The sequence below is a fragment of the Hoplias malabaricus genome, chromosome 16 (assembly GCF_029633855.1).
Source record: "Hoplias malabaricus isolate fHopMal1 chromosome 16, fHopMal1.hap1, whole genome shotgun sequence".
Classification (NCBI taxonomy): domain Eukaryota; kingdom Metazoa; phylum Chordata; class Actinopteri; order Characiformes; family Erythrinidae; genus Hoplias; species Hoplias malabaricus.
The window spans coordinates 10,158,377-10,170,591 of NC_089815.1; the positions used below are offsets into that span (position 1 = coordinate 10,158,377).

The window sequence follows — 12,215 nt, forward strand, 5'->3', positions numbered from 1 at the left end:
GTAAATTTTGGTAGAGCAGTCGATTTCAGGGTGCTGTGATGTAAAACAAACAAAGTAGCTAACAGTATTTATGAATGTGACTTTTGTCTATAAGAACATTATTGTTGGTAGGGACCATGTCCTGGGAAGACCCTGCAGTGAAGGGCTCTCTACAGCAACTCTCCCTACACCAAGCCTGGGATTTCCTCTAGGAGCCCAAGAATGCTCCAACACAGAAGAACCCACCTCTCGTCAGCCAGAGACAGGACTGAGTGGTTGTGGTTGTGATGTACGTGAGTGGAAAATTCTCAATGGTTGAAAGCTGTAGAGAGAAAGACTGAGCTTACTCCATGAAAATGTGCAAGAGTTTTTGAAACGTCTGTGACAGGGACATTTAAAGACACACCGAAGGCTTGCAGTAAAGACGCAGACATTAAAGTGATTTTTCAGGGATGGTGTTTTATGACATCTATAAATAATAACAACAACAAAAAAATGTGAATTTGTTTCCCTCACAACTTTGAAAATGCTGAAACGGTTACATCAGACATTGCTATCTATATGCTAAATAAAAAGATGACAGCTGTTCATAAAGGTGAGGACGATGATGGAGGACGAAGGGCACTGTGGCATTCGGGGAAAACAAACGCCTGTAAGTGAGGAGCCTAGAGTTCACTAAATGATAGAGCGGGAAAAAGCCATTCTGTGTGTCCAGCACTGCTCTAACTTCAGCCACAATGTGTGAGGGTTGATGCGACAGAGTGCTGGAGTTCTGGACACAGGTGATGAGGAACATGTCTCTGGAGGGAGTGATGTTAAACACAGGCCAAAGTGCATGACAAACTAAAGAGAGAGAGCGAGACAGAGAGAGAGAGTGAGTGAGCTTGGCACTGTTGCAGTGAGCTGAGTCACAGCATCCAGATTTAAAGGAGGAAAGGGGTGGGGGCTCTGAGCAAAAAAGTGGTTATGAGTAGGAACACAGACAGTGCACCCCAAAATAATAATAATGATAATACACTCAAACACATCCGTAAATAGTATTAGATTAAAATCTCTGGAAACATGGATGATAATTACAAGTTTTCTCAATGTACAATATATGTCAGCTGTATGTAGAAAAACAGACGCATTGAATTGATTAATTAAAAAATATATTTTATATATATATATATTTATATTTATCTATATATATCTATACACACACACACACACACACACACAGACATACACGCACACATACACACACTCACACACGCAGATACTCTTTCTGTGCAGAGATTAAACACTTGTTTGGTAGTAAAATGTGCACATTTATATATTTTTTCTTTAAATACACTAGCTTGATTTACACTGCCTACTTTTGAGAACTTTCCTCTCCAGAAAATCAAATCACGAAGGAGAAGGGCGTGGCAGTCTCTTTGCAACCCCACTCCCCACCCCCCAGCCAACTGCACACTTTTTTTTTTTTATAGTGGAATGCCTAGAGTTCTTGCTTTAGACAAAAATATATAGACCTATTAAGTATTAAACCTGCCTCACGGTGAAGAATAAGAAAATATAAAAAAGTGTACAGCTTTCAAGGTGAAACCCTGGATCACTTCAGATTTATGCACTGGCCTGGTTGTGTTTGGCAAAGGTGATGTTCGCTAAAAGTGTGTGTGTCCGCAGTGTGATCAGTTGTAGGAAAAGAAAAAAAAAGAAAAACACCAAATAATGCCATAAAATAAAGTAATGCAACACCAAAGATAAAGTTTGCCTGTTATCTTACGGTTAGCTGTGTTCTCAAATACATTTCTCCTGGATCCCATTTCATATCAGAGACCTCTGGGGAAAAGAACGGTGACTGACAATAGACTGTTCTATTTCTTTGCATCAGATAAGGATAGTGGTCGCGGTGTGGGACAGCATGGGTTTGGTTTTTTTTTTTTTTTCCTTCTGGCTGAATTTCAAGTTATTCAAACACAAAATACACACGCGCACACACACTGCCTTTCCCTAGCACTAAAATGAAACTTTAGACGTACAAACGTGTTTTGAAATTGTTGACAGTTTGTAATGACAGAACAGATAGATCCACGTGAATCCTGAGTAACCGTGAACAAAATTCTGTTTCAAACACAACACAATAAACATCCCTTCATTTGAACAGTTTTCCTGTTCCGTACTCTATTCATTCTGGACTTCACAAAGAAAAAATATCAGTTGGCAATTCTGCATTCCTGAAGTGGACAGGAAAAGAAAACGTTACAAAACCCATGAGCACACACACAAATAAAGAAATTCAAATGTATGACAAAGTAAAACAAAAGGCAGGTGGTAACGCATGAATAAAAAAGCATCCAAAAACGATGCAGGAGTCAATGTCCGTTGTTTTGTTTTTCAGTCAAATGTCAGCATTTCCACATTAAGTCCTAGTGGCTGAGTTCAGTGATACAGTGTTTCGTGTCACCAGCATGAGGAGGGAAGTGCACGCTCGGTGCAGCCTGCAGTCCATCAACTTGGACCACAAGGAAGGAGAGGGGTAAATCATGAAAAGTTTCAGACAGGCACGTTTGATTTATGCTTCTCGAGGATTCCTGACATTGAGCCTGAATCAGTCTCGGCTTTGTGGGTTTTTTTTTTTTGGTTTTTTTTCCTCTTTCTTTTTTTTATGTTTTTTTTCAGAACTGTTGGCTTTGGTAACAAGTGATGATTACTTGAAAAGTCTTTCGCTTTTCCATTCAATTCTCTCCAGAAACCTCTCTCTCTCTTCTCTTTTTTAATTAAATAAGTGTTAGTACCTACAGGAGAGTTAAGAGCTCTGCTTTAAAGGCAGCATCACAGCAGAGTGAGTAACCATTGAGGCTTTCTTTACCTCCTTTATTTCTGTTTTTTTTTTCTTCTGCAACCTCATAGCACAGAAGCCAGCATCCTCAAAGCTGTGTTTGTCCTCCGCTGGTTCTCCATGGGCTGAAAGTGCATAGAAGTGGGGCTCCCACTATTTGCAGCAAGGATGCTCTCACAGTAGTAAGGCCTTTTTTTTTTTCTTTTTAAACTCTTCCAACACAACGTGCACGTTTTACACGTAAATGTGGGCACAGTGACTGATTTCAGTGTGGGAGGATCCAGCAGTGTCGTCCTGTTGGATTCATGTGTGTGTGTGTGTTTTTGTGGAGGAGTGGGAGTGCCCTTTGCTTAAGCCCCTCCCTGAGCTTCATGCCACAGTCAATCAGCTTCCTCCTGCTGCTACTGGCGCTCCTCCTCTTCGGCTTCTTCATGAATGACCTGGATATCATCTGAGGGTGAGGACTGAGGAAGGCTTGGACTGTCCAGCTGCTGCTCTTGCTGGAGACCCAGGTCCTTGCCTTTCTCCTCGTCCTCGATGATGTTTTTCCACTCTTTGTGGTTCGCCGCCAGGTGCTGCATGATGTTGCAGTAGAGACGGCGCCGGCCCTTCCTGGACTCTGCAGAGAGAAACTCTATTAGGAACATAGTGTAACACAGTTCCAGGTGTAATTACCTAAAGTCCAAGGGCACATTAATCCAAATCCCCCCCCTCTCTCTCTCCCTTCTCACAATGTCTTTAACACAGATATTTTAACGTTCTCAATGCACTATGTTGCTGCTATTGAAGTGGTTCTACTGAAGTGGATGACGCCACATATCACAGACTGGGGTTCAGTTCCCATCTCAGACAGGAACAAAACTCTAAACTAATAAGAGCCTTGGGCAAGCTTTCTAACACTACATTAGCTTCCCTTTTACAGGATCTTACAGGATTAAAACTTTAGGTCACTCCAGATGAGAGAATCTGCCAAATGCCATAAATCCAAATGTACATTTATTGTCCCTTGTTAAAAAATGTAAAAGTTTAAACTGAAAACGCAAAGAAACACTGGTTAAATAAGCTTCCACTCCTTACCCCTGAATGTCTGCTATGACAACACTTTGTTAGAACTTCAACAGCCACATTCGGAACAAACCGACTTTTTTGCGTTTATATTCGACATTACGTTTCCAACTCCTTCTGTGTCTAAAAGCATTTTTCCAATGGAAAAAAACTGGGATATTTGGCACCACTGAAAATTCTGGTCCACACATACTTAAGTGAATCTCCTCATCAAGCTCTTCATCGTCAGTTTCAGTGTCTTCACCCTCCTCTCCTTCCTCCTCCTCCGAACCCTCCTCGTCGATCCAGTAGCCCGGGAGTAGCCCAGCTGCGTCGTAGGAGTTGCACAGAGGTCCAACTATGTGTGTGATGAAGGACTCCTGCAGCTTGGCTAATTGTGGCATGGAGCGGTCCATGAAGGGGCTGATGGGTAATCCCAGAACTGCCTCCTCATCACCCTGTAAACCAGACAAACAAGAACTGATCAAACCAGGCACACACACATACAGTTGTGAGAAAAAGCATACTTGTTTGGAACTATATGAATGTCCAAAACAATACATTTAACAGTACACTGAACAAATTCAAACAGTAAGAGAATCTGTGTTCTCCCTGTGTGTGTTTTTCTTCTGGGTGCTCCGGTTTCCTCCCATGGCCCAAAAATGCATGTTGGTAGGTGGATTGGCGACACAAGTGTCCATAGGTGTTAGTGTGTGTGTTGCCCTGTGAAGGACTGGCCTCCTGCAGGGTGTGTTCCTGCCTTGCACCCAAGGATTCCGTGTAGGCTCTGGACCCACTGCGACCCTGAACTGTTATATGTAAACTGCTATATTTGTATAACGGTAGAGTTTCATTTAATAACATGAATTTTGACTAAATTGGGTAAGCACAGAACGCAGGATCAGTGGCTGTGGTACTGTGTTGTGTCACAATAAAGCCCTAAAGTATACAATGATTTAGAGAAACTGCATTTATATTGGGTCAATAACTAAAATGTTTAGTTTTCCCAAATGGCAGGTCAGTTTATCCCACAGTTGACAGCTAAAGTTTCTTGTATCAAACGGCACATATATTTTTTTAATGTTTGCTTTATTTACAAAAAAGAATCTGTTTATAAGTAGATCTAATTTAATGAATACACCATTGAGAAATATGTACATCAGCTCTGATCTGTTCCCATGTAATGTGCCTCATTCCAAAAGCAGATTAGGCTGAAACACTCATTATAGCACTGATATGAAGGGGTAGAGCTAAACTACAGATTTTTTAGGGTCCTAACACATAGTGTAGGAGCCTTTTGATTTTTTCTTATTATTATTTTTATTCTTTTTCTCAGCTAAACCGCAACATGGAGCAGAAACCGTAAGTCCTAGAAACACCATCTCCTAAACCCTGAGGCGTAGAGATGAAATTTTTTCCCGATTCCTTGGCTTAAGACAAACTAGTTTGCAATTTGGACCATTTAGTTCCACCTACTTCAATTTTTGCTAATTTGCAAAACCTACTTTTTCAAACTAGTGTTTTTTTTTTTTTTTTACTTTATACATTTGCTTTCAACATACCACAAATCACAGTGAATCTAACTGAGCTGCATTACCAGCTTTATTTCCTTATATAGACTGTAGGGGCTTGGAGTAAACAAAAATCCCATACCTGCTCATAAAACTCATTCACAATGCCCTCTGTCCATTTCAGGTGGAGGCTGCGTTCTTTGGCTGGGCCATTGATATCTGCCAGCTTGATGCACACTTGACACACCAACAATCGGTCATTCTCATTAGTCCAGTCAACACCTGGGCTATTCACATCATTCACCTGTTCACAAGATCAAACACATCAGTTAATGCCACTGCAACATACATAGGCTGATTAGCCAAAACATTCAAATGGCCTCTTTATTTCTACACTCACTGCATTTTATCATCTGCATTGACCATTAAGGTCAAAGTCCTTCTTTAGAGAGCAACAGATAACTGCAGTCTATAGTCCAGTTGATACTTTGCATTCATTGTTAGGCCCCTTTTACCCTGTTCTTCGATGTTCAGGACCCCTGCAGGACCACTAGAGAGCATGTATTTTTTGGGTGGCAGATCATTCTCAGAATTGCAGTAACATTGACTTGATGTCATGTTATGTGCGCTGGTATGAGTGGATCACACACAGCAATGCTGCTAGAATTTCTGAAAATCTGTCGCTGCTGGACTGAGAATAGACTACCAACCAAAAATATATATAAAAAAAAAACTGTGTATAAATGCTAAGTATGCAGAACAACAGCCGTTTAACTACAACATGCACATATATGTCAGTGGATCTGATAAAACAATGAATATAAGAATGTTAGTTGTTGATGGGTGTACAGTTGTAAAGCGGAGTTTACACTGGGCAGGTTGTTTGACAGAAACAAGCTCTGGTGGTGTTCTAATGAAGTATGAACACAAATTGAACTTTGGTTCTATTTTGGGAAATAAATTACAAAGATTTCTCCAGCATATGAATTTTCAACATTTATGACAGTTTTTATCCACTCTTCTGGAGCTCTGATTCTTACAGAATGAAGAGGCACAGCCTTAAAACAAGGCTTAAGTTCATTTGATGCTAATTGCTAACACAATCCATATAAATATCGATGACTTCATGTATTTATTAGGGCTGCTCAGAATACTCAGCTACTCGAATGTGTGTTTATTGGGTGGGTATTTGTTTTCTTTTATTTAATTTAATTCATTTATTTTTAATAAATGTGGCTACTCCCCTCCACTCCACTCATATTCAGGCGATTAAAAATAAAAATAAAACTGCTCTGCTCCCCAGCACTCCACCTATATTCAGCCACGTCAACATAAGTCCAGAATGAAGCTTAAAACAGCTTAACACACAGCAACAACCTACTACCAATAAAGTGTGGTAAAGCTACAATTAATTTTATCAGGTTGTAGAGCACCTCCATGAAGCTCTGGTTAACTCCATTCTGTGTTAACTCCATTCAAATCTTCGCTGAATATCATAGCTAAAAATTGCATTCAGGACAGCCCTAGTATTTATACAGCTTTTATAAAAGCATCCACTGGAGGTCATGTTTTACAGTGATTTCACCCAACTTCATGGGAAACCAAACCCACTAAATCTAAACCCAACTTTAAAAATAGGACATACTACAGGTTCACTCCAGATAATTCACATGAATGAACACAAGGTAAACAGATATAAAGAAAAATCCTTCTGAGATTTAACTGGGATTGTATTGTGTGTCAATCACCTTGGAATTAAACTCTGCGAGGAAGTCAAAGTGCTTCTTTAGGTCTGTGGCAAGGATGGCCTCAATAACAAGAAAGCGAAAACGCTTAAACTCAACATGGTCCAAGTTGGACAGGAAGTTGAACTCAGGCTGTGACAAGAAAAGGCTCCATGCAGCAGCAGCGTGGTGGTTCTCCAGAACTGAGCGATCGTTGTACAGCACGGCCTATCAGAAACAGGGGCATGATGGAAGAAAATTAATCTGTAGATTTTGTAGTTTGAGTTATAGTGAAACAATAAGGAAACAAATTACCTAACAATTACTGTTCTTTTAAATTCTTTATCTGATGAGGGGCGCAGTTATTTTTTTGTTATCAGAAGTGGGTCAAAGTGTGTTGACCTCCAAGGAATCTGCATGTTTCAGAGAAACCATGTGCTAGCCTTATCCTTCTAGTTTTCTAGCATTGTGTGATTTTGGGAAGCCCTGGCATGTGGATAGAATTAGCAATAAAAAAAACTGGGTTAAAATTATTATTCTCCACTTACCTGAGGGGCATTAGTGGCTACGAGAAAGGCGTTTGTGCGACCAGGGTGATCATAGTCATGCATAGCAGCTGCTACATATAGTGCCATGAGCTCAATGGCAGGGATATTCCAGGTCAAGCAACCATAACTGTTGTCAGAGATCAAGCAGCTTTTCGAAGAGGCATAAGACACTCTGCCGGGGGAGATCCCACTGTCTGAATCTTAGGAGAGGAAAAAAGGAATTCTTTTTAAATCTTACTTTTAAGGAAGAAAGAAAACAATAACAAAAGAAAACAATAACAATTAATAATTCAATGACTATTTCTACTCAATATTGTTTCAAGTAATCAAAGGAGGGAAAAAGAAAGGGGGGAAAATGTCTTAATGGGCCAACCACAATGACTCACTTAAGACTTACTCGGTCATTTTATGGATTTGCCTTTAAGGCACAAAGGGTTTCCCAGACAGGGATTAAGCAAGTCCTGGACTATATCCGTTCAATGGAACATTACAATTTAAAATGCTGAGTAGTCCAGGACTAGGCTTAACCCCTGCCTGGGAAAGCACCACAAAACGTCTTTAATGGGAAGCACTAAATAGCACCCCCTTGTAAAGCAATCCCTAAACGTAAGGATGTGAGTACAGTGCCCCTTGTGTTGCAGTTCCTAACCAAATACAAAAAATGTACACACAAGAAAAACTTCTATTTAAAGCTGTATTGTACTCCTTTATTTAAGTTCTGAAAGTCAAATCACATTTTAACTACTGAGATTAGCTGCTTACAGACAGAACAAAATTAAATACACTAAACATACATTTACAGACGTCTTTTCTAAAGATAAATATACAGTATACTGAAGTATACAGGCACATGCAATTTGAGTAATCTCCACAGAAAGAACTGGAAAATTCTGGAGTAACTATACATGAGCCACTACGCCAACTGGGAAGTGTGGGCTTCGTGTATACAGCTCCCATATTTGGGTTTTGTTCTCTGAAATGACTGAGTAACATCCAATGCTTTAGGGATGAATTGGAGAAAGAATTAATCACCCAGTATCAGTACCTGATCCCAGACAGAACAGAGTGAGTCGCTCTGAAATCTATTGGCATACTAGTTTATATTCCAGAAGAATACTTCAAACGCTCATCTGGGCACCATCTGCACTGAAGAGCCAGTGCCAGAGAGTGAGGTCACTGGTTTTCCTGTGTGATTCAACACCTCTAAAGCGTGAGCACTTCTTTGCTCTCTCATGTCGAGTGCCTCCAGCAGCCCTGTGACTCAGACTGCACTCCATTTGAGAAATTAAAAGGGCCATCAACCGTCTTAAAATAAGTCCTGAACATGCTGAGACAGCAGCAGCAGCTGATCTCAATCACTACAGAGCCACTCTTAACGGACCGCAGCTTCTCCTGGACACAGCTACATAGAATAAGGTAGTAGCTTGACTTGATTTATACACGGTGGATCAAATGAACACGCAATATATTTAGCAGAGAATCAGCTGTGGATACAAACTCAACCTGCCTCTAACAGTTGTATGCAGTTGTTTGACTGTCGCTGATGAAATGTTTTACTGATGTTCTGAGAAAGAGCGAGTGCATGTCGTCTGCAGATATCACACTTCTGCACATTCTAAGACACATTTGCTATTATTTATAAGAAAAAATGCACTAAAATTAGCAGCATGCCATACTTAAGTTTGCTTTTTAAAGTGAAGATTGACTGAATATCCACAAAATGTGATTTCACCAGGGAAGTTGTGTACATCGGTTATGTAGCATGCTGTTACTGTGGCAGCATAGGTGTGTATGGTTTTAGCCATGAGTAGCTAGGTACCTGTGTCACTTCCTGTCACATGTTCGTTGTGGATCTGCTGAAAGCCAGGGATGGGTCTTGTGGTCAGGTACCACACAGCATGCAGGACGTCTGTGGCATGGACACGATTATGATCTGAGGAGGAAGTACAGTCAAAGTGAGTCTTTAACTGCAAGGCTTGGGGTCTTTTTATACGCATAGAAATGTCTTCTGCTGAATACAAATGGCTTTGTCCTCCTTTTTTAAATTAGGCTAATTTCTCACTGAGGGTACTAGCCGAACAGATGCTGTGATGCATGCCACTTTAAAAAAAAAAAGTTTCACTTTTGACAACATTAATTTAAATCTCACAGGGAATATCACGATAGCCGTTCTCCAGAGCGCAGAAGTACGTCATGAATTCCCGGACAGGGATTTTGAAGATTTCAAACAGACCCGTGTCCTGGAACAAAGTGTACGCCACCTGAGAGACAGCCAAACAAAAACAAAACTTCATTAAGACAGACACAACAGGACTTCACTGAGGCGTGAAGTCCCTGATGAGCAGTGTCTATTGCAGACTAAACACAAGAGCACAGTAAAGGATCATCTCTATTGTGGCTCAGGAAATAATACAATATGCCAATCACACAGTGAAAGGGATAATATACAGCAATTAAAATAATAAGGAGAGTAGGATCTCTAATGTGTTAAGACTAATTAAGATTTATCATTTAGAAACACAAATTCAACATATTTAGAAAATAAAAGATGACAAACCAAGCAGTACAGGCTCATAAAATACTCTACTCTTGCTTGATTGAAAACCTATACAATTGTGACCTTCTTTTAGCTCAGGAGCATCAGTGTGGATTCAGGAAAATCACCCCCTTAATTCCCTGAGGTACTAACATAGCTGAGGATTCTGCCCGTCTTCCCTCCTGTTCTTTCCATTAGATCAAATATCTGGAAATTCCAGCTATTGAGCTTCTCCATCAGAGCTTCTTGGTCCTCCAAAATGGGGTCCACCTTAAACTCCTGCTCGCCCTAGAAAAAAAGCAACAGATGGTGATTTTGTGCTGGTCTACAATCAGCCTCTCTTCCCCAGATCCCCAGCTGAACCATTAAAGGACACATGACTCAACAGAATCAAGTAAAACTATGATACATTTATCCCTTTTGTAGCCTCGTATGGCCTGGACCCCCACCCCTCTCTTCCCTCAGGACACTCCATCAGCTGCGTGCTTGCTCCAGACCTCACAGCTGTAAATCCACAACACCATTACAACAATAAAGGCATGAGAACCCTGATGGGGTCTGGCTTTCTTTCCAAAACTAAAATCACTTAATTACCATGTCAGAGTTTTAGTCTGTCTGTTCAACAGCTGGCCTCTTTAACAACTACCAGGCAGTAAAGCAGGCAATCCAGGTCATACACAGACAACTTTTCTTCAAAAGACTGGATTAAAACAAGAGCTCCAAACAAACATGAATGAGAGGATTAATGTATAAATGTTACAAAAATTGGACAGTGGATGAAAATTAAATTTGGTGTAAATTACAGTTACATTGGGGTGAAAGAATTTAGAAGGGACTAGCTTCAGTTGAAAATAATGCTTTCTAATATCTGACTTTGGAAACATAAGATTCTTATGGCATTTGCAAAAACCTACAGACTCCACAAATTTTAATATGTTTAAAAATGTGTGTTCATGTTAAAGAATAAGCATTTACCCATGTTATAATCATATACTACCAATTTATTAATATAACAACTCCAATTTGCACAGAGATGAGAGGGCGAGTTATATAAATGAAATTAATCACAATGATTCAAAGTGGCACTGCCATGACATCGTAAACAACACAACATCATTAGAATAGCAATAGTGCCAGAACCCAGAAGAAAACCCAGAGGCTAGCTTGGGTTTGGACGCTCCTGCAGCAGAGAACAGCTGATAGGCAGCTAGTAACTAAACTGTAGTCTACAATATGAAGAGTACAAACACACATACACTGTATTCCCTGGCTTTGTACTGAGGACTCATCTACCCTGCCCCAGTGCACCAAACGCTGGCTGTCCAAACGAAACCTATCTGCAGCGGGCGGCGGGAGATGCTGCATGCCACTTCTAGAGGCCTGATTGCCCCCTGGACACCATTGGAAAGGTCTTGGGCGCTGAAGTGTATTTTGTGAAATGTATTTCATAGTGATTGTAATGCAGTACAACTGGATGAGTTTCATCAATGTGGACACCTATAAAATGTCACAAATGTCCCCCTAACAAACTCACCCAATTCTAACAGGACTTTAGAAGCTGAGTGTGCAAAGTCTTTATCGAGGTGAGTGACAGAAGAAAAACTGATTTAAAAGATCACCCAAAAGACAAAATCTTTGGGCATTCTCTGTGGTTAGTGGCTTTAAATACAAGTTATTCACAACACTGGAATGGGCACCGCCCCTGAGCCCAGCACCTCAGCATCACTCAGTGCTTTTGGGATTACTTAGACTGGAAGCAGAAAATGCAATTCATTCAACAGCTGAACTTTAGAGGTGTGGACAAATATTCCTTTTTAAATGTTAAATCAAATCTACTGAAAAGAACAGCACTTAAATAAAGGTTGAGTGTGCACTCACTTAATCCTGACAAATTATGCATTTAGTTGGGTAATTGTGTTTTTGTTTTATTCCTTTGTACCTGATGGACAATTGCAACTGGTAATTTGCACAGTAACGTATGTTATACAATAAATAAGTCTTGAACAGTAATATGTAAAATCATGATATGTTAAGAGAGTGTGCACTACA

At 40.3% G+C, this 12,215-nt stretch overlaps 1 protein-coding gene across 1 annotated transcript in view; it reads right to left on the reverse strand.

Moving 5' to 3' along the window:
* Positions 1 to 431: 431 nt before the first annotated feature.
* Positions 432 to 12,215, reverse strand: part of pde3b (phosphodiesterase 3B) — an 83,616-nt gene continuing 71,832 nt past the window's right edge. Inside the window, exons 9-16 of the mRNA XM_066647320.1 lie at positions 10,320 to 10,454; positions 9,780 to 9,891; positions 9,450 to 9,563; positions 7,631 to 7,830; positions 7,107 to 7,310; positions 5,501 to 5,662; positions 4,062 to 4,305; positions 432 to 3,422 (exon numbers count right to left, since the gene is read on the reverse strand). Of these exons, the coding sequence (XP_066503417.1) occupies positions 3,205 to 3,422; positions 4,062 to 4,305; positions 5,501 to 5,662; positions 7,107 to 7,310; positions 7,631 to 7,830; positions 9,450 to 9,563; positions 9,780 to 9,891; positions 10,320 to 10,454 (1,389 nt within the window). The 3' untranslated portion in view covers positions 432 to 3,204. The remainder of the gene's footprint in view (positions 3,423 to 4,061; positions 4,306 to 5,500; positions 5,663 to 7,106; positions 7,311 to 7,630; positions 7,831 to 9,449; positions 9,564 to 9,779; positions 9,892 to 10,319; positions 10,455 to 12,215) is intronic.